We start from the raw sequence: 22825 nt of genomic DNA, 5'->3' as shown, positions 1-22825 counted from the left end.
AGGCATAACATGCCTCCATATCATTATAGGATGCAAAACCTATCATTACTATCCCCAACATGCTGAACTGTTGGTGCACATAATTCCCCAAAAAGTGAAACAGACAAGTCAGGCAAATTTCTTTCTTACATCTTCTAATGCTTGTTTGGAAAGTGAGATGGGAACCCTATACGTACCCACTGTGAATCTGGCATAGAATAAAGGGAAATCATTTTAACGACTGCCCTCCCACCCCTGGCCAATCTCCATTTTTAAAAATCTTGCTTTTCTTTTAAAGAGATTCTATGTCGTTTCGTTTTGATAATGCCAGCAACCATCCAGCACCTGTTTATAAATGATGTGGAGGGGCTGGTGTTGGACTGGCGTGGACAAAATTAAAAATCACACAACAGCATGCTATAGTCCAATAGCTTTATTTGGAAGCACTAGCTTTTGGAGTACTGTTGCTTCAGCAGCTGGTTGTGGAGTGTAAGATCATAAGACACAGAATTTATAGCAAAAGGTTACAATGTCATGCAACAGAAATTATAAATTTTACAAATCTGGATTGTTAAATCTTTCATCTTTTAGAATGGGTTGCAGGTTTCAGTTCTCTAATATATAAATCCCAGAACTTCATTTAAGTGATCTTCTTTAGATAACATAATTTTATAACAAAAGGTGGCATCACAGCTCAGACAATACATTAAAAGTGTGAGATCAGAGTCTGTCTGTATCCCTGAAGAAGGAGCAGTGCTCTGAAAGCTAGTACTTCCAAATAAACCTGTTGGACTATAACCCGGTGTTGTGTGATTTTTAACTCTGTTTATAAATGACTACTCTTAAGAGAATCTTAAATGGTGAATAATGGAAAGCAATTTAATTGTGAGGTGAAGGGTCCAGACCTATTCTCACTGAAACACAGGTAATGAATGATGATCATGGTATTCCATCAAAAACAAAAATCTTGGCTTTTTTTAATTTCCCTTTCCATAAACTGATTGCAAAAGCCATTTATACTATGGCTAATACACTCACATCAAGATTGTACAAACTGAATAGTTCAATCCTGTTTTAGTTTGAGTGTACCATTAATAAAATATTGCTGTGCAACTTTAAATTTGTCTAGCCCATTTGAGCAAAATGCTAATGTTCTCCACATATTGCAAGGAAACATGTTACATGGAAAGTTTAGAAAAATGTGCGTTATTAATTTGTTTTGGCTGTGAATTAGTACTACGTTTGGCACAGCATTTCAAATAATGCGCCTTTGTGCTGGAATTACCACCTTTGTATGTCTTAAAACATTTCAAGTTCATCTGTTTCCAAGTGCTGTAATTGAAGAAAGTAGTTTTTTTCTACAAATGCTGTAATAAGGTCCTGTTTTCAACTTTTTCATCATAGTTTGTATATCTTGGCAATCATGTTTAAATATATTTTTAAAACAATTTAGCCTAGGATCTCTGTCATTGAGAGGTAAGGGTCCATAAAGCAATTAGTATTCTCAGCATAGCACTGAAACTTTCTTCTGCCTGTTTTGTCTTCTCCAGGTGCTTCAAGTATGTTTTATTTGTTCAAACAAATTAAATTGATGCACAGTGATGAAATATGGTAACTTAGTGAAACCGAGTATAAATTTATTATCTTTCCAAACAGAATTTTAAGAAAAGTAAGTTCTTGATTGATCAAATCCAATATAGCACCAAGATAGTTGGAGCCATGATTAGCAAGTTGTACATAAAAATATATCTCACTGCCATCCTTTCTAATTTAACTTTGAGCTAAAATATCCATACAGCTTGTAACTTGGCGAAAATGCTTACAAATAGGTATAAATATTATGCATGCATGCATGTAACCAGACTCAAATATTGATACAATAATCAAGAAAGCAGATTAAAAATATTACCTTCTGAGTATATATGGCAACGCTACCAAAAGTAAACTATTGTAGCTGCAATCAAATAGGTCAGTTTCAGAGAGAAAAACAATTTAATGCAACTTTTTTTACACATTCTTTGAAATCCAAAAATATAAAAGCACAAGGATATCAGGATTAGATTAATTTTATATAAAAAATGTTGAAGTCATTGGTTCCGAAAATAACAAGACATTCAATTAACTAAAGAAATTAATATCCTGACAAGAATTATTTCTGTTATACAACTGATCCCTTTTTAAATATTAACTCTGACCATGATAATAATTGCAGAAATGATTGTAGCAAACTCTAATTACTTAAGGAGTTTGGATTAGCTACCCAAAGAAATCTCAACTCTTATAGTTTAAACTGCTCAACTATAGCCCAACTACAACTATGCTTTCTTATTCAAGGTTAGCATGGAGGCTCAACGAACAATACACAAAGTGATAATTGGCAGATATGGAGATATTTATCAAATGACAAATTTAAATACTATACAGATCCATCTTCCAGGTTTGAAACAACTCAACAGTCTTAAGCCCTATCTAGCACCATTGTCACCATTAAACAAAGGTTCATGATGTTCACTCTGATCAATTAACCTCCAGACAGTTGCGGGTTTTTTTTCCCAAAACTGGACAATATACAAAACCTAATCATTTAGAATGCGATGTTAAACCTAGGCCTTCTCTCCCTCTTGGATGGACCATAAGATTCCACTCCCCTTTTCATAAAGTAGAAGAGTTCTCCTTAGTGCCCTGGACAGCCCATATTTATCTCTTGACTATCATCTACAATGTGATTACCAGTATTTGATCACTTATAACATTTCTGTTCATGATGTGCAAATTGGTTGCACCATTTCCTACATTACAACAGTGATTAATTACACTGGCTGTAATGTATTTTGGTATCTTCTGAGCTTGTGAAAGGTGCTGTATAAATGTAGGTCTGTCTTATAATTGACCTCCATGTATCTATCTATGTCATCTTATTGGTTCTTTTTTCACCCTGCAGCCATGAGATTACAATGTGGGATAATAAAGTATAAACACTTAGCATATTCATTTTAAATTCCACTTACTAAAATAAAATGCTTGAATTAACACCTTCACTAAAGTAACAGAGGAATTTCACTTGCAGAATTGGTATTTGCTCCCATTGTTCTATAGTATATTTTCAATGCCTGTAATAAAATTTGAGGCAATTTTGTTTCAATACTAGCGGTTCTGACTTTACTGGGAATTTAGGAAAGTATGTGGAGTTAAAGCTGAAGCACTTTTTAGGTGAATGGTTATCTTCACCAATCTGAATGTCCCAAACAGATCCCTGGTCAATTCACCTACTTTGTACACACAAAAATGCAAAGTGCAATATATAAAGCAACAATTCGAAGTTTGTAACAGATTTTGAAAACTGGTCCAAATAGCAACACATTATCTTAGTCAACTTTTATTGGTAATTCTTAACCAATCACTTCTTTATTTTGGAATCAAAAATATTCTATAGTGCATTATTTGTGTTGGCAATTCTGTATTTTACAAAAGTTTACAAAACACAATTTGGCTCATTTTTTTCATAACTGTTGTTTCCACATGGAGTGTTTCACCCAGCCTCTTCAGCAGAGCAGTCAATACCTGCATACGTGAATTTCTCAAACAACGTTGTGTTCACGTAGGTCTAAATGAATACACAAACAATAAACAAATGTCATGGATCTTATCTGATCAGTTTCACATCAGAAGAACGCATCATTACATTAAAGGAGCAAGCCTGAGCTGTCATTCCAGAAACCAGGTTCAGTATGAATAGGTCTGAAAATGTGTTGCTGGAAAAGCGCAGCAGGTCAGGCAGCATCCAAGGAACAGGAGAATCGATGTTTCGGGCATAAGCCCTTCTTCAGGAATTCCTGAATTTCCAGCAACACATTTTCAGCTCTGATCTCCAGCATCTGCAGTCCTCACTCTCTCCTCAGTGTGAATAGGTGTCAGGATTTCTCTCCTTTTTTCAGAGCAGAGAAAATTGAGGAAAATTTTGGGTTTTAAAAATAATGTAAACATGGATAAATTATTTCCACTAGCAGAGTGTTCTAACTCGAGGACACAGATTCAAGATTGTTAGCAAAAAAAACCATGGGGATAAATTAAAGTTAATTTTTGTACATAGTACATCATTATGATCTGGAATGCACTGCTTGAAAGTGTGGTGGAAGCAAATTCATCAATACACATTTATGGGGAAACTGTATAGGGATCAAACCATTGGGCTAGGTCCTTCAAATAGTTAGTAGAAACTCAATGGGCTGAATGGTCTCTCCCAATGCTGAGCAGTTCTATTGTTTGATACAGTTAGATATAAGAGTAGAACAATGTACTTCAGTTGCCCAAAGCACAGTTCCATTTAAGTACAGTTCCTCTCTGTTAATCTGTTCAGGCTTACCTTCCTTTCCTCCAGCATCCTATTGAGGGACACCAGTATTTGAGCAAATGTTGGCCTCTCGTAAGGCTTCTCACGCCAGCATTGGAGCATTAACTCATATCTGAAAGATTTGAATAACACTGTTTATAACAATATGCCCCTTATTGCAAACACTATATCTGCTGTTGGACTGAATGTAAAGTTGGAGCAACTTTAAAGCTGCATCATTTCTGTATCCACCAAAGAAATCTCTTTCGCTAGAAAGTGGGACCTAATTACCACCGCAGGGACAAGTTGGAATCAACAGTCTAAATGTGTTTAAAAAAAAGCTGGATAAACACAAGGGAAAACAGAAAAAAAGGAGGTTGTGAGAAGGTGAGTTTCGTTTCTATGCTAGAAAATTTTATATTATTCGATGTAGTCAAAGCGTGTGGTACTGGAAAAGCACAGCCAGTCAGGCAGCATCCGAGGAGCAGGAGAATCGACATTTCTAACATAAGCCCTTCATCAGGAATTAGCTCATTCCTGATGAAGAACTTATGCCCAAAAAGTCGATTCTCCTGCTCCTCAGATGCTGCTTGATCAGCTGTGCTTTTCCAGCACCACACTCTGACTTTGATCTCCAGCATCTGCAGTCCTCACTTTCTCCAATAATTCTATGTAGTCAGGCCAGCTCTGTATTTTTATTATTTCAAGGGACATGGCCATCATTTATTGCCCATCCCTCGTTACCCTTGAAGGTGGTAGTGAGCTGCTACCTTGAATCAATGCAATCCATGTGTTGGAGCAGACCCAGAATGATCTTGGGGAAGGAATTCCAGGATTTTGACCCAGCGAAAGTGAAGAAATGGTGATATATTTCCAAGTCAAGATGTTGAGTGGCTTGGAGGGGAACTTGCAGATGGTGGATTTCCCATGTATCTGCTGCCCTTCTCCTTCTTGATGAAAGTGGGTGCAGGTTTGGAATGTGCTGTCTAAGAGTCTTTGGTGAATATCTATAGAGCATGTTGTAGATAGCACACACTCCTGCTACTAAGGATAGTAATGAAGGGCATGTGTGCATGTGGATGTTGTGCCAATGAAGTGGCTTTGTCCTAGATGGTGTCCATCATCTTGGATGTGTTGAAAATGCATTGATCCAGGTAAAGGAGGAATATTCCATCACAATCCTGGTTTATTCCTTGCAGATAGTGGACAGACTTTGGGGAATCAGGAGGTGGGTTACTCCTGGCCTCTGACTTGCTCTTGTAGCTACTGTATTAATATGGTGAGCCCAATTGTAGCTACTGTATTAATATGGTGTGTTCGGCTGAGTTTCTGGTCAGTGCTAATCTGTGGAATGTTGACAGTGGGGGATTCAGTGATGATAACATCATTGAATGTCAAGGGCCAGTGGGCTGATTTTCTCTTGCTGGAGATGATCATTGCCTAGCATTTGTGTGGAGTGAATGTTACTTGGCACTTGTCAGCCCAAGCCTGGATATTGTCCAGATCTTGTTGTGTTTGAAAATGGCTTGATCCAGTATCTGAGGAGTCACGAATGGTGAACATTCCCACTCCTGACCTTATGATGGAGGGAAGGTAACTGATAAAGATGCTGAAGCTGTTTGGGCTGAAGACACAACCCTGACGAACTCCTGCAGAGATGTCCTGGACCTGAGGTGGCTGACCTCCAATTACCACAACCATCTTCCTCTGTATTTCACCAACTGGTGGAGAGTTCACCCCCTGATTTCTATAGATTCCAAGGTTTTTGTTAGGGTTCCTCAATGCCACTTAATGTCAAATATGGCCTTGACGTTAAGGGCAGTCACTCATGCTTCACCTCTGGAACTCAGCTCTTTTGTCCATATTTGAACTAAGGCTATAATGAGGTCAAGAGCTGAGTGGACCTGGTGGAATCCAAATTGGGCATCACTGAGCAATGATGTGTAGGAACCTGTGATGGACAAAGTTAAAAATCACACAACACCAGATTATAGTCCAACAGGTTTATTTGAAAGCACTAGCTTTCGGAGCACTGCTCCTCCATAAGGTGGTTGTGGAGTATAAGACCATAAGACACAGAAATTATATCAAAAGGTTACGTGTCAAGCAACTGAAATGGTATATTGAACAAACCTGGATTGTTGTTAAGACTTTCATCTTTTAGAATGGGTTGCAGGTTTCAGTTCACTAATATGTAAATCCTGCAACTTCTTTTAAGCCACCTTCCCAAGATAACCTGAGGTTTTATAACAAAAGGTGACATCACAGCTCAGACAATGCATTAAAGGTGTGAGGTTAGAGTTTGTCTGTATCCCAATCTTTAGACAGACTGGTTCTATTTCCAAAGTGGATATCTGATGATCTGAGGGGTTTGGATTGACTTGTCTATGACAGGCACAACAGAGGAACAGCGATTTGATGGGAAAGAAGGAAGTTTAAAAGAAAATGATTTGTCTAAATAGGAAAGCCACTTTAACATTACAACAAGTGGGAGAGTTGTCTGAAGAATGTCCTTGTCAATAGCTTTCCTTGAGAATTCAGAACATGATCACCTAGACTCATCTTCAGCAGATGATCAGTGAACCTCACAGAGAAACAGTGAAATGGCTGCTTCTGCTGCTTTGCAAGGTCATCCATTTTGACCTTCCACAAGGTACAGCTCGAGATCAGAGGAACCTGCAGAAGTTCTCCCCTCAATGAAAAACTACACAATGGTCAAACTAAAATAACAAAACAAATTTACTAACAAAGAACATTAACTCATCCACATTTTAGTATTGGACCATAAGAACAGAAATTAGTTAATTTGGCCCCTTCGAGTCCGCTCTGCCATTCGATCATGGCTGATAGGTTTTTCAACCCCATTTTCCCACTTTCTCCTGGTAATCTTTGATCCCCTTGGCAATCAAGAACTTATTTATCTCTCTCTTACATTTACTCAATGACCTGGCCTCCACAGTTCTCTGTGGCAATGAATTCCACAGATTCATCACTCTCTGGCTAAAGAAGTTTCTCCTCATCTCTGTTCTAAAAGGTCTTCCCTTTACTCTAAGGCTGTGTCCTCAGGCCTCGTCTCTCCTGCCAATGGAAACATCTTCCCAAGTGCACTCTGTCAAGACCATTCAGTATGCTGTAAGTTTCAATTAGAACCCCCCTCATCCTTCTAAACTCCATCAGGTATAGTCCCAGAGTCCTCAAATGTTCCTCCTATGTTAAGCCTTTCATTCTTGGGATCATTCTCGTGAAGCTCCTCTGGACCTGCCCCAAGGCCAATATATCCTTCCTGAGGTATGGAGCCCAAAATTGCTCACACTACTCTAAATGTGGTCTGCCAAAGCCTTAAAAAGCCTCAGAAGTATATCCCTGCTTTTATATTCTCTTGATATGAATAACAACATTGTATTTGGACAACATTTCCAGGTATGGAATAGAACTGAACAAGTGGCAGAGTGGCTCAGTGGTTAGGACTACTGCATCACAGCGCCAGGGACCTGGATTCAACTTAAGCCTTGGGCAACTGTCTGTGTGGTGTTTGAGAATTCCCTGTGTCTGCTTGGGTTTCCTCCAGGTCTTCTTGTTTCCTCCCACAGTTCAAAGATATGCAGATTAGGTGGATTAGCCATGCTAAATCGCCTAAAGTGTCCAGGGATGTATTGGTTGGGTGGATTGGCCATGGGGAATGCAGGTTTACATGGATAGGGTGGGGGAGTGTGGGTGAGCATGGGATCCTCTTCAGAGGGTTGGTGTGGACCTGATGGACCAAATGGCCTGCGTCCACACTGTTGGGAGTCTATGTGCTGCCTTCTATGCAACACACAAGGTTTCAGCATTAATGGAGGAAAGGCAGCTCCCAGTGACCCCATTAAGAAAGCTTGTCAGAAACTTACACTTCATCAACACAGTTGAGTGGTTTCTCCATCCGGTATCCAAGCGGCAATTTCTCATAAAGTTCAGCACAGGTCATTCCACAATAGGGGGTGCCACCTAGTTGCAGAGATTAAAGTAGGAATATTTTACTACCTCAATGCCTTTCCCAGAACTATCTGCAAAGTGTGAACATAGTTTTAAAACTTTCAGTTATTTACTGTAACATCAATAATAAGGAATCCACCACTAGTTATACATCTATCTTCACAGCGCGTCAGTCACACAAGTTCTGCCTGTAAAGTGCTCACATCATTGCACGTTCTGCAAGATTAATGGCCAGGAAAACCTGTCCCAATGGGAGTCTGGAATATTACAGATTGGCTATTTTGACTATTATAGAACAATATGAATAATGTTTAATGATGTTACTTACCTAAACTGACAATCTCCCACAAAAGAACTCCATATGACCATCTACAGAACACAGTGAGAAATTTTGCAACAGGTTAAACTTGCAAACATGAAAATAACCTATTTAACTGTATAAACAGAGGCTGTATAATTAAGACACAAATACACACAGATAAATTTGCTTCTGAACACATCAAATTTCATATCAGCACCTTTTTGGCAGTAATTTAGTGGATCAGATTGCCTCTCTAGAACTGGTTGGATCTGGCACAGCTTGGTCACCTGATCAAGGTGATCTGCAATATTATAACTTGAACAGTCAAATGTGGGGGAACCATAGATTCCAGTATCTGTTGTATGAATCATGTAAAATGAAAAATGTTTCTTTACAAAGCAATATCAGTGCTAAACAAATCCACCACTTTACTTATCGCAAGTCACAATTCATTTTAGCTACTCAAGAGGGAATCAATCCCAGTTTTAAGTGAGTTGCAAGAAGGTGAGGTCTACCATTCCTTGCAGTCAAGAGTCTGGGAAATGTTCTGATCATCCTTTTAAAAGCTTTTTTTAAAGGTGCTAAACAGGATGAGGGATACAATGATGGAAATTATTTTTTATCCATTTTTGTCAAGCAATGTCAGCACTGAGCACACTGCCACAGTACGTAAAATGCAGTCAGCTGCAGAATAAAACTCCTGATAAACTCTGTTTCGGTAATCTTATTAAATCCGAAGCTCAGGAGAGCCCTGCTTCAAAACAACAATATACCGATTGGTTCAGTTCCTTCCTAGTACCCCTTTGGTATTTGTCCTTCGCTGTGCAATTGTAAACTTAGTACCAGATTAGGGACTATGCACTTATTTTATTCCATCTACTCTGAGATGTTATTATACACTCCAGGAGAAGACTTTAACCTGGGCTTCCTGGCTCTAAAGATAGGGACATTACCACTGCACCACAGGAGCACCGCCCCTCCCCTTTTAGGGGTTATGCAGATATTTTCTAATTAATCTGTTCAGAGATGTTATTTCACACTTCTGGAGCTGAACTCAGATCTCATGGCTCAGACATAAAGCCAATAATACTGCCACAAGAGTTTAGGGAGTATGCATATGAAATAAGGACATCATAATCAGTTGTCACTTACTTAGCTCCTTGAACCTGCTTCTTCTATTAATATGATCATGTCTGAACTTCTACTCCATCTCCACCCCCTTCCCATATTATTCCCATATTCTTCAATTCTGAGTCCAAATCTCTGACCTGAGCATTAGCTTAAGCTCTAAAGCTTCACAATTCTTTAGGTGAAGACATTTCTTTATGGCTCAGTCTAAATGGACAACTTCATGTTCTAAAATTATGGCCCTATGATCTATGTTCTATCTGTGGCCAAGACCTTTGCAGCATTTATCCTGTCAATACCTCTCAATTTCAGAGCCTAGGACAATTTAACTTAATCATTGTAGGACAGGCCTTTCATCCTAGAAATTAATTTCATGGATTTTGTTGCATCCACTTTGAAAAAGGCAACATGCATATGATCACATTAATATTTAGCTGGGATCCCAGCACATTCACTGTGAAAAAGGAACTTACACATCACTGTTTGTGGTATAGACACTGTAATTTAAGGATTCAATGGCCATCCACCGGACTGGCAGCCTTCCCTATTAGAATGGAATAAACAGCAGTGAATAAATATAAAGTAAAAATAATATATTTCATGCCCTTGCACCAAGTGTACAACTCATGGTTTTCTATCTGATTGATTTTAATGCAGAGCACTTCATTTTTCCAATTAAACTTCTGTTGGGGTGCCATGGGCTTTTGGTACACTGGCTGCTCAGAATGATTCTGTTCATAGGTGATCTACTGGATAAGGCATTCATTTCTGAGGATTCCTCCTGATGTGGGATCCTGCATTGTTGGTTGAAAGTTATTTAATAAAAAGGTGGGCACAGTAAATGGTTAGTACAATTTGTCATGCATCCGCTATTCCAAAGATCAACAGAAAATTGAAACTTTGATATTTCTGATTGAATAGAGGGAACAAAGTTTCTGAAAATTGCCCTCTACATTCAAAATGTCATTTGATATGCTCCCCCAAAAATATCTTCAGTCTTTTTCAATTCTGTGGTTTCTGCCACCCAGAAGGACAAGGAACTGGAATTTAGTAACACCAAATCTGACAAGCTCCCTTCTGTCCTACAAACCATTTCGACTTGAAACTATATTGTGATTCCTTCATGAGGTCAAAATGTTGAATCTCCTCTCCCTAATGTCATTGTGGGTGTGGCTTCACCACAGGGACTGCAAAGAAGAGAACTTACCACCATTTTTTCAAAGGCAATTATGGGAATGGGCAACAAAACTGGCGTAGCCAAGGATTCTGACATCCTGGGAATGGCAGTTTTTAAAAAAACGTGATAGCATACTCACAGTAAATGCCCTCTGAAATGACCTGGCAAGTTATCACTTTGATAAAAAATACCTCTGCAAAGGAGGTACTGTAGTGGTTCAAGAAGGTAGCTTGTTCATGAAGGCATATTTGGATTGGGGAAAATGTATTAGCCTTTCCAGGGTTGCCTATATCTGTGAGTAAGTAAATGTTAAAAAAAGAAATCTAGAAGAAATTATCAAAGTTGTGGAGAGGTTTATGGAGGGGATTCCGAAGCTCTGGACCGGGATAGCTGCAGGCACCATGAACCTTACTGTTCTTAGAGATCTGCACGTGTGATTTCATAACATGTAATATCTTGCACTTACCATTGTCTTCTTTACATAAACCTCCTTCCCCCTTGACAATCCAAAATCTGCAATTTTTGCCACATAGTTGTCACCCACAAGAATATTTCTAGCTGCCAAATCTCTGTGAATAAACTAAACAAAAGAGAACACTATCAATACATGGATATTGCATGGGTGTATTAAACAAGCATCAGCCACAACAAAGCTGGAGATGGGTTGAGCGAGCAAAGTCAGAGCCTCTGAAATGATACTTGCTTCAGTACAGGCCTGATGGAAATTAATTAGGAGATGACAGAAAAAAAATCAAGAGCTGAATAAATTTTGGGGAAGCTAATTTGCCTGTTTGACTTTCACACATTTTCTTATTAATTTCCAAATGATATTTTTGAACAGTGCATGCAGAGAACTTATGAAGTAAAAGAATTCAGTTAATCTGGTATTGAAGATCCAAATTTAACTTTTGGTCTGTCACACATTGGGGAATCTTAGTGGTTGAGTACTATGATTGGTTAGAAACAGTAAATGGAGCTCCAAGGAACTAATCTGTTCACCTTCAGCAGTTGAACTAGGAAAATGAAAATTATGTTCTGTAGATCTCTGCTAATGTAGACATTCAGTTCTTCTTGATGGTATTCTTACAAGTAATATTAGAGGGGCCAAATCCCATCAGTCTGGACTGGATTGCTACTCATGTCCCAGAGGACTCAAATGTATTAGCCCATTGCAAAATATCAGCTTCCCTCACCTTAACCACACTGAACCAAAACAGAACATAACACTTACAAATAGTGAGCTCACCTTTTTTCTGAAAAAAAAAGTGACATGCAAATGAGAAAATAAGAATGATGATGACAGAGATAACATCACAACAAAAAGCAAACCTGTTTCTGGCTGAGATAATCCATGCCCTTTGCCACATCAGCTGCAAACTGCAGCAACTGCTGTGAGGACAGAGTGGAAGCAGTGCTATGTGCAATAGCGTAAGCCGGGTCTGTGTCAAGCACTCTGCTGTTTCGCAAAAAATCCAACAAATTTCCATGTGGTGCAAATTCAATTGCTACGTACAAGTATCCTGCAAGAGCATAAAGATCACACAGAAGAGTCAGAGTACAGATTTTTTACAGAAAGATGATGTGATCAGCAGCACTGTCTGAGAAAAAGAGAAAGTGCATAGATTAAAAAAAAGCTTGAATTGATCTAATATCATTAACATTATATGCCCCAATCTGCTTCACATACATCTTATCAAACAAAGTTTGATCCCAATTCACAAAGGTGACGTTACAACAGGTAACTGAGTGTTTGGTCAAGGATGTAAGTTTAAAGGAGCATCTTAAAAGTGAAGAGAGGAGTGGTGAGATGGAGAGGTTTAGGGAAGGAATTCCAGATTTTAGGGCTTAAAGAGCAAATACAATCAAGGAAATTCAAGATTAGATTAGATATCCCAGAGTGGTGTAGGCACTGGAAGGGAGTACAGAGATAGGTAGACACCAGGTCATGAAAGGATTTGAAAGAATGAGATAATTAATATTGAAACCTTTTTGTATATAAATAATCAGTATCCTCTGCTCTACTTTCCCAATCTCAGAACTGTTTCCAATACTCGGATATGAGGAGATCTTAACCAAAGATTGTTCCATTTCTGTGTTTTGAAGTAAAGGATGAAAATTGTAATTAAAATCATTACAAAAACAGAAGTTGTGGGTAAAGCTCATCAGGAATGGCAGCATCCGTGAAGAGAAATCAGAGTTAACATTGAGTCTGGTGACCTTTCCTCAGCAACCTTCATGTTGATGCTACTGCTCCGGGAACGTGGGTTGAATCTTCTCACAGGAACAGATGAAATAAAATGCAACTAATACATTCTGATATTAACAAAGCTAGTTCTCTGTAATGGTGTTCATGAAAGCATCAGTGATTGTTGTTAGGCCCATTGGTTCACCAGCTTCCTTTAGGGAAGAGAATTTGTCATCCTTACATCATCTGGCCTACATGTATGTGACTCCAGACTTACAGCAATGTGATTAGTTCTTAGCTGCTCTTGACTATGGCCAATGTAACAGTGATGACAAGAAATGTTGGTCTTGCAGCAACATCCACATCCCATGAAAGAAAAAAGAAAAAGTAATCCTCCCAAACAAATATACAGTTAGAAACAGATTTTGTCTACTATTTTAATTTATAATCTGCTTTGTAAAAATCAGTCCAGTCTGTGATTCACACTGCATAAATTCCTCACAATTAGAAACAGTGACTCATAGATTGTCCCAATTGCGGATGTTGAGAAGTTCAGAAAATATTGCAGCACAGGAGGCCACTGCACCTCTTTAAAAGATTTATCTGATTATTCCCACTCAGATGTTCTTTCCCTATAGCCCTACAAATTTTCTTTTCAAGTATTTATTCAGTTCACTTTTGAAAGTTACAACTGAATCCAATTACATCACCCTTTCAGTCAACACATTCCAAGTCGCAACTCACTACATCTTTTTTTAAAATAATAATTCTCATCTTTCGCTGCTTCTTTTGTTAAATGCCTTCAATCTGTGTCATCTGATTATGGACCCTCCTACCATTGGATATGGTTTCGCTCTTTTTAGTATCTGTAATAAAACCCTTAATGATTTTGAATATCTCTACTAAATCTTGCATTAACCTTCTGTTGTCTTTTAGGTCTAAGAGTATGGGTTTCCGTGAAGATATCCTGAAAGCAATGTTTCTTTGGAGGACAAGCAATGCCTACCAAGAGTTAATACATTTATGAGATTCCTGTCCATGCACTCCCTTGCTGGCTTGTAATATTGTATTCCAGTCCCAGTTTTCCTTTATTTATAAGGTTCCCCTGCAGAGCTCTGTAAAGATAGATTACACAGCTTTTTGTAGAATAATAATTTGTAAAATTGTATGGGTCAGCAAGGAAAGAATGAGTGTGTCCCTTTGCTGCTCTTGTGGGAACTGATCATGATAAAATTTTAAAATCTTACACTTGACAGACCCTTAAACATAAAAGTCTCTTGAATATTAAACATGAAGCTACTAATGAATAATAATGAATACTAAGCAATACTTTGTGTGAATTCATGCTAAAACAAAAATTAATGATATTTTGTAGTTTTCAACCTTTACAGAAAATCATTGAAACAGGTTTTTAATGTAGTCAACTCTAAACCTAAGCTTTTTGTCTGTTAATTACCCCAGTAAATTTCTGAGAGACTGACTGTTCTCATAAAATGGATTTCCAGTCAGAGTACCTTTAGTTGCTAACCTATTACAGAGTCACAGGATAATAGGGTCAGTCATTGCTGATCAAGGGATGCAGGAAGGCAATAAACTGTCTCTGTTTACTGGAATGTTCCAGCTGTTTCCTTCACAGTTCTGTAAAATTAGAGAGTAATTCAAAATTAAGAGAGACTTTCTTGTAAAACTGAAATTTAGTTAATTGGATGAGATAACACTTGAAAACATGCAGATTCTCACTTAGCCAGAGTGGAAAATATAAAAAAATTGAAAATATATAAAAAGAAATGCTGTTAGAATTCAACAACACTTGTCCAATAGAACCCCTCAAATTTGAAACCTGTGATATGATGAATTCTCTGGGGCCTTGTACCATATATGTAACCCCAAGAACAATTATTAAGAATAATATAATTAAATGTCACTAATAAAGTTAAAAATCACACAACAGCAGGTTATAGTACAACAGGTTTACTTGGAAGTACAAGCTTTTGGAGTGCTGCTCCTTTGTCAGGATTATAGAACACAGAATTTATAGTAAAAGATCAAAGTGTCATACAATTGATGCAATGTACTGAACAAACCTAGATTGCTGTTAAGTCTTTAATCACTTAGAATGGGGTTACAATTTCAATTCATTAGTATGTAAATCCCAGAACTTCTTTCAAGCCACAGTCCCAAGACAACAAATTTATTTTTTAAAAAAGGTGATATATCAACTAAGACAATGCATTAAAGGTGTGAGGTTAGAAACTGTCTGTATCCTGACCTTGAGTCAGACTGGTTCTATTTCCAAAGTAGGAATTGATAAAATGTCACATAGACTGACTGCCTAAAGATTGTGTGCTTTTTGAACAAAATAGAATGTATCTGCAAAGAAGTTCTGGGATTTACATATTAATGAATTGAAACCTGCAACCCCATTTGAAGTGATTAAAGATGTAACAGCAATTTAGGTTTGTTCAATGCATCGCATCAGTGTATAACACTTTGATCTTTTAGTATAAATTTTGTGTCTTATGACCCTGCTCCACTAACTACCTGACGAAAAAGCAGCGCTCCAAAAGCTAGTGATCAAGACCCCCACTGGAATGAGGAGCCAAGTTTCTGGGGTCAGGAGCTCTGAGGCATCATTGTTACAAGTAGTAAGCCCACTTTAACAGATCTTTGCTCTCATAGCCCCCCATCCCATTCTCTCATTCTCACTGAAGGTTTGTACCAATTTTCAAGCCTTGAGATTGGGTCACGGTGGGGAAAAATGTCTCAGAAGCACTGACGTAGTGCAATAAATTTTACATTTTATGTGTTTGAATATTTATTCACTAACTCAAAAATGGGTCAAGTTTTGAGGAGAATGCAAGACAGACTTGCATAAAAGCCAAAATTGCAGCAGGTTGGACAGTCCGATGTCTCAGCGGTTAGTACTGCTGCCTCACAGAGCCAGGGACCTGGGTTTGATTCCCTCCTTGGGTGACTGTCTGTGTGGAGTTTGCACATTCTGTCAGTGTCTGCTAGGGTTTCCTCCCACAATCCAAAGATGTGCAGGCCAGGTAAATTGGCCTTGCCAAATTGCCCATAGTGTTCAGGGATATGTAGATTAGGTGCATTAGTCAGGGGGTAAACATAGGATTGGGGAATGGGTTTGGGTGGGTTACTCATTAGAGAGTTGGTGCGGACTTGTTGGGCCAAATGGCCTGTTTCCACACTGTAGGGATTCTATTCTATGAAGAGAAAGGTACAAAGTTAACATTCTGAGTCTACTATGATTCACCTTTGGAACAAAGAATCATATTGGAGTCAATATTAACTCTTGCTTTCTCCAAAGTTGTTGTGAGACCTGCTGTGTTTCTCCAGAATTTGCAGTACTTTGCTTTTATGTAAGAGACCCTTGTAATGTTGAGAGTATTAATTAGTTTACGTCGGTGATTGTACCATATGTAAGGCACTTAGAAGCAGATACATCCTAATCGGTGCCTAATATTGTTTACCACTTTCCCAGAACAATTCTTAACTCAGTGGATACCAGTCAAAAGACAGCCATCCTTTGCACCCATGCCATCTTTGAAAGATTGCTATGCATCTGGATACACATTGGCAATTGTGGCGTTACACTCACTGGTAACAAAATGGTACAGCAACCATAAAGCCATGCTTCCCGTGACACATAGCTGACAGTCCATCATACATACAACTCCATTCTCTCACCCTTGTCACTGTTTAACTAACACATCATGCACTTTACATGACATCACCTATTTACCAAATGAACACTGCCTTCACATCACTTTATTCTGTCCTTAATGCCCACTGAAGGCTCACAACTCATCATTGACCAGGAGGTGAACATCACATACATCACATAAAGAGAAACTTTTATTTACAGACACCAAAAATGATCAAAAAAGCAATAGAAGCTGAAGTTCATCCCCACACCACTGCTAGCGTAATAACCAAGGACTATTTTACTGCCTACAATTGTCTATAAGGAGCAGCATGGTGGCTCAGTGGGTAGAACTGCTGCCTCACAGCTCCAGAGACCAGAGTTCAATTCCTGCCTTGGGTGACTGTCTGTGTTAAGTTTGCACATTCTTCCCATGTCTGCGTGGGTTTCCTCTGGGTGCTCCGGTTTCCTCCCACAATCCAAAGATGTGCAGATTAGGTGAATTGGCCATGCTAAATTGCCCATAGTGTTCAGAGATATGTAGGTTAGGAGCATTAGTCAGAGGTAAATGCAGAGTAGTAGGAGAATGGGTCTGGGTGGGACAGTCTTCAGAGGGTCGGTGTGGACTTGTTGGGCTGAAGACTTGTTGCAACCAACTCTCATCCTCTGGAACTGGATATCAATCAGGTCCTGTCTTGCTTTTAGTGCCTAATGCAGCTGAGCTCTCTCATGGCCAAGGACATCTTTCTCTTCACAATGTCCTTATCTTCCTCCTTGGAAGACTGCTCCTTTTTCCTCAGTTCCTCAGCATCCAACTTATTGCCTGGTTGTCTGCTCCAATTTTGCAGAGTACAACATGCCAGGATGATGCAGCATACTTTGGCTGGACTGTAGTGGAGGCTCCCCACTCCCAAACCAGTCCAAGCAGTGGAAGCCCATCTTCAGCCCCATTACCTGCTCCACATGGCCCTGATTGAAGCATGGGCAGCACTGTATCTGCACTCTGCACCAGTTCGGGGGCTGCTCATTAGTATCATTAGCCATGGACTCAGCGGGTAGCTCTTGCCCCCCCAGGTAACCAGCTTTATAAGGATCCTCAAACATACCAGGTATAGCTTGGAACACTAATGTACAAATCATGGCAGCTGCCACAGCAGTAAACACATACCACCAGGAAGTTGTAATGGAGATTGCAGATTACTTGAACATTACTCAATGAAACCCCAATCTGTTGAAAAATTCCACAACGTTGTGATAGGATCATCTCAGTGCCATGTGTATGCAATTGATGGCACTCTTCACCTGGAGAATGTGCTTTTGAATCCAAATGTCAGGTTTTAGTATTGACTTTGCCTTCGAGAAATGAAATGAACTTGTGACCATGGCATAAATGACATTGGTCACTGACCTGCTACATTTTTGAGTGCATGACTGAGAGATCCCACATTGGCAGTGTTATACAAATAATTTTTTACTTCTGTGCGGACCTCCAAAGTCTGTGTGTGGCAGTGACTTCCAGAAATGGAAGTCAATGCTGTAGGTGACATCAGTACACCAATCACTATGCATGGGCCCTCAGAGTGCAGCTTCGAGGGAGTGCTGCACACAGGTCATCTATCACAAATTGAAAGAAGCCAGTTACAAAGTGGTTCAAAACAGCTAGCATCTTCACAGCTGTCACAGCCTCCCACTTCTGCAGGTCTCAGGTTTAACATCAGCTTTTGGCATAATTCCATCACGGTATTCCAAGATATGCAGACCCTGCATTAACGCCGCATCATGTTCATCTACAGGAATTGAATGAAAAACGCTAAAGTTCCTTTAGACCCTATGCATCCGGAGGGGCCCTACCACAGCAGCCCCAAGCTGGAGTTGTTCACAAGAGCCTGCTGCTGCTTCAGGTCTTGCCATTGGCCCTGCTCTTCGTTTATCTGCCTTCACTTATTAGGAAGTCAGCCACAACAACCAACATCCCAGAATTGGCTGGGCAGAACACTGATAGAAATCACAGAACCCCTACAGTGTGGAAACAGGCCCTTTGGCCCAACAAGTTCACACTGACCCTCCGAAGAGTAACCCACCCAAACCCATTCCCCTAGCCTATTATTCTGTATTTGCCCGACTATGCACCTAGCCTACACATCCCTGAATACTATGGGCAATTTATCATGGCCAATTCACCTAACCTGCACATCTTTGAATTGTGGGAGGTAACTCACGCAGACATGGGAGAACTTGCAAACTCCACATAGACAGTCGCCCAAAGCTAGAATTGAACCCAAGTCCCTGTGCTGTGAGGCTGCAGTGCTAACCACTAAGGCACTGTGCAGACCTAACCATACAGCCCTCATGATGAAAATGAACTATGTTGGGAACATAAGGAGTGGAAGACATTCCTGGGTCTCAGAAGAGTTAGCTGTGATATACCCTGTAGATGAGAGCTGCACATACTACTCCATTTAATGAGAAACACTGTACCCTAATAATACAGGCCATGTCTCCATCGGTCATTCAGCTTCAGCCATTGCACATGCACCAAGCTGCTGAAGGTGCCATGCAGGCTCATTATATCAAATTTGAGTCCTTGCCACACTGAAAACACTTTCCTATCCCAGACCCACATCAAACATTCAAACTCTCATTTCATACAGTACAAACTGTATGAAACTACATGACAGATGATTTAGTCCCCCACAAACAATGATTCACCTTTGGCCAATGCTAGCCTCTTTTCATGTCATTGGCATCTTAGTGCTGGTGAAGTTAGTAGTAATGTTTAATTTGCAATAACCTATGATGGATTATGCAAATGATGCATATCACCTTTGTCCAGCATGTGATCCATAAGCACCTGCACTCTACCTGCACGGCAAATGGGCAAAGAAATTATGACAAATTAAATGTTGCTGGGGTTTGCAAATGTCTCCTTCATATAGGTTCATAAGAGTTATACAGCACGGAAACAGACCCTTCAGTCCAACTTGTCCACGCTGACCAGTTATCCAAAACTGATCTAGTCCCATGTGCCAGCATTTGCCCCATATCCCTCTAAATCATTCCTATTCATGGACCCAACCAAATGCCTTTTTAATATTGTAATTGTACCTGTCTCCACCACCTCCTTTGGCAGCTTGTTCCACATCTTTGTGAAGAAGTTGCCCCCCAGTCTCTTTTAAATCTTTCCACCTCACCTTAAACCTATGCCGTCTGCTACACTGGGAAAAAGAGCGTGGCTATTCACTTGATCCATGCCCCTATGGTTTTATAAATCTCAATAAGGTCACCCCTTAGCCTCCAGTGCTCCAGGGGAAAATGCTCAAGCCTATTCAGCCTCTCCCTATAGCTCAAACCCAGCAACATCCTTATAAATTTTTCTAAACCCTTTCAAGTTTAGTAACACCTTTCTTGTAGCAGGGACACCAGAACTGAATGCAGTATTCCACAAATGTCCCAACTCATATACTCAATGCGGTGATCAATGAAGGCAAGCGTGCCAATTCACTTCTTCACTAGCCTGCCTAATTGTGACTCCACTTTCAAGAAACTATACACCTGCACCTCTGGGTTTCCTTGTTCAGCAACATTCCCAGGGCCCTACCATTAACAAAACAAGTCTTGCCCTGGTTTGCTTTCCTAAAATGCAGCACCTCACATATATCTAAATTAAATTCCATCTGCCACTCTTCGGCCCATTGGCCCATTTAATCAAGGTCACGTGGTACTCTGAGATAAACTTCTTCATTATCTACTACACTACCAATTTTGGTGTCAATTGCAAACTAACTAACCATACTTCCTATGTTCACATCCAAATCATTCATATAAGTGATAAAAAGCATTGAACTCAACACCGGTCATAAGCCTCCAGTCTGACAAACATCTCACTATTACCATCTGTCTCCTGCCTACAAGCCAATTTTGCATCCAATTGGCTAGCTCCACATGGATTCCTTGTGATCTGACCTTGCTAACCTAGTCTAACTTGTGGAATCTTGTTGAACTCCTTGCTGAAGTCTATATAAGCAATGTCCACCTCTTTGCCTTCATCAACCTTTGTTATCACCTCTTAAAAATCGCAATCAAGTTAGAGAGAGACAATTCCCCACGCACAAAGCCATATTGACTATCCTTAATCTGTCCTTGCCTTTCCAAGTGCATGTAAATTCTATCTCTCAGAATATCTTCCAACAACTAACCTACCATTGACATCAGGCTCAACAGTCTACAGTTCCCTGGCATTTCCTTACCACTTTTAAATAATGGCACCACATCAGCCACCCTCCAGTCTTCTAGTATCACACCTGTGGCTATTGATAATACAAATATCTCAGAAACAGATCCAGTAATCTCTTCCCTAGCTTCCCAAAAGGTTCTGGAATACACCTGATCAGGTCCAAGGGATTTATCCACCTTCATGCATTTTAAGACCTTAAGCATGTCCTCTTTTGTAATATGGACATTTTACAAGGGATTACTATTTATTTCCCCAATTTCCCTAGCTTCTATGTCTTTCTCCACAGTAAAAACTGACACAAAATATCCCTTTAGTATCTCACCCATCTCCAGTGGTTCCACACGTAGATGGCCTTCTTAATCTTTAAGGGGCATATTTTCTAGGAGAAAGTGAGGACTGCAGATGCTGGAGATCAGACTCAAAAAGTGTGGTGCGGTTAAAGCACAGCCAGTCAGGCAGCATCTGAGGGGCAGGAGAATGGACGTTTTGAGCATTAGCTCTTCATCCTATTCTCTCTCTAATTATTCTTTTGCCCTTACCGTAGAATTGCCCTTACTTGTAGAATCCCTTTGTATTCTTCTTAACCCTATTTGCCAAAGCTATTTCATGTCCTCTTTTTACCCTCCTGATTTCCCTCATAGAACATAGAACATTACAGCCAGTACAGGCCCTTCAGCCCTCAATGTTGCGCCAACCTGAGGGCTGAATAGCCCATCTAACCTATACTATTCCATATGTCTATCCAATGACCATTTAAATGCCCTTAAAGTTGGTGAGTCTACTACTGTTACAGGCAGGGCATTTCACACCCTACTACTGAGTAAAGAAACTACCTCTGACATGTGTCCCATATCCATCACCCCTCAATTTAAAGCTATGTCCCCTCATTCTAGCCATTGCCCTCCAAGGAAATAGGCTGTCACTGTCCAACCCTTCTAACCCTCTGATTATCTTATATGTCTCAATTAAGTCACCTCTCAGCCTTCTTCTCTCTAACAAAAACAGCCTCAGGTCCTTCAGCCTTTCCTCATAAGACCTTCCCTCCATACCAGGCAACATCCTAGTAACTCTCCTCTGAGCCCTTTCCAAAGCTTCTACATCCTTCTGAAAATGCGGTGACCAAAACAGTACGCAATATTCCAAATGTGGCCGCACCAGAGTTTTGTGCAGCTGCAGCATGATCTCAAGGTTTTGAAAGTCAATCCCTCTACCAATAAAAGCTAACACATCATATGCCTTCTTAACAACCCCATCAACCTGGGTGGCAATTTTCAAGGATTTATGTATATGGACACTGAGATCTCTCTGCTCATCTACACTACCAAGAATCTTACCATTAGCTCAGTGAACTGCATTCCTGTTACTCCTTCCAAAGTGAATCACCTCATGCTTTTCCACATTAAACTCCATTTACCACCTCTCACCCCAGCTCTGCAGCTTATCTATGTCTCTCTGTAACCTACAACATTCTTCGACACTATCTACAACTCTACTGACCTTAGTATCATCCGCAAATTTACTAACCCATCCTTCTATGCCCTCATCCAGTTCATTTATAAAAATGACAAACAACAGCAGACCCAAAACAGATCTTTGCAGTACCCCACTAGTAACTGAACGTCAGGATAAATATTTCCCATTAACTACCACCCTCTATCTTCTTTCAGCTAGCCAATTTCTGATTCAAACCGCTAAATCACCCTCATTTCCATGCATTTGTATGTTGTGCAATAGCCTCCCATGGGAGACCTTATCAAATGTCTTCCTGAAATCCATATACAGCTTATCAACTGCTTTACCCTCATCCACCAATTCGGTCACCTTCTCAAAGAACTCAATAAAGTTTGTGAAGCATGAC

At 39.8% G+C, this 22825-nt stretch overlaps 1 protein-coding gene across 1 annotated transcript in view; it reads right to left on the bottom strand.

Moving 5' to 3' along the window:
* Positions 1-1591: 1591 nt before the first annotated feature.
* Positions 1592-22825, bottom strand: part of tek (TEK tyrosine kinase, endothelial) — a 121623-nt gene continuing 100389 nt past the window's right edge. Inside the window, exons 17-23 of the mRNA XM_072589014.1 lie at positions 12217-12407; positions 11354-11467; positions 10184-10254; positions 8610-8650; positions 8197-8293; positions 4343-4442; positions 1592-3583 (exon numbers count right to left, since the gene is read on the bottom strand). Of these exons, the coding sequence (XP_072445115.1) occupies positions 3509-3583; positions 4343-4442; positions 8197-8293; positions 8610-8650; positions 10184-10254; positions 11354-11467; positions 12217-12407 (689 nt within the window). The 3' untranslated portion in view covers positions 1592-3508. The remainder of the gene's footprint in view (positions 3584-4342; positions 4443-8196; positions 8294-8609; positions 8651-10183; positions 10255-11353; positions 11468-12216; positions 12408-22825) is intronic.

This window comes from Chiloscyllium punctatum, chromosome 2 (genome assembly GCF_047496795.1).
Source record: "Chiloscyllium punctatum isolate Juve2018m chromosome 2, sChiPun1.3, whole genome shotgun sequence".
NCBI classification, from domain to species: domain Eukaryota; kingdom Metazoa; phylum Chordata; class Chondrichthyes; order Orectolobiformes; family Hemiscylliidae; genus Chiloscyllium; species Chiloscyllium punctatum.
This window is presented reverse-complemented; position numbering and strand designations above follow the sequence as displayed.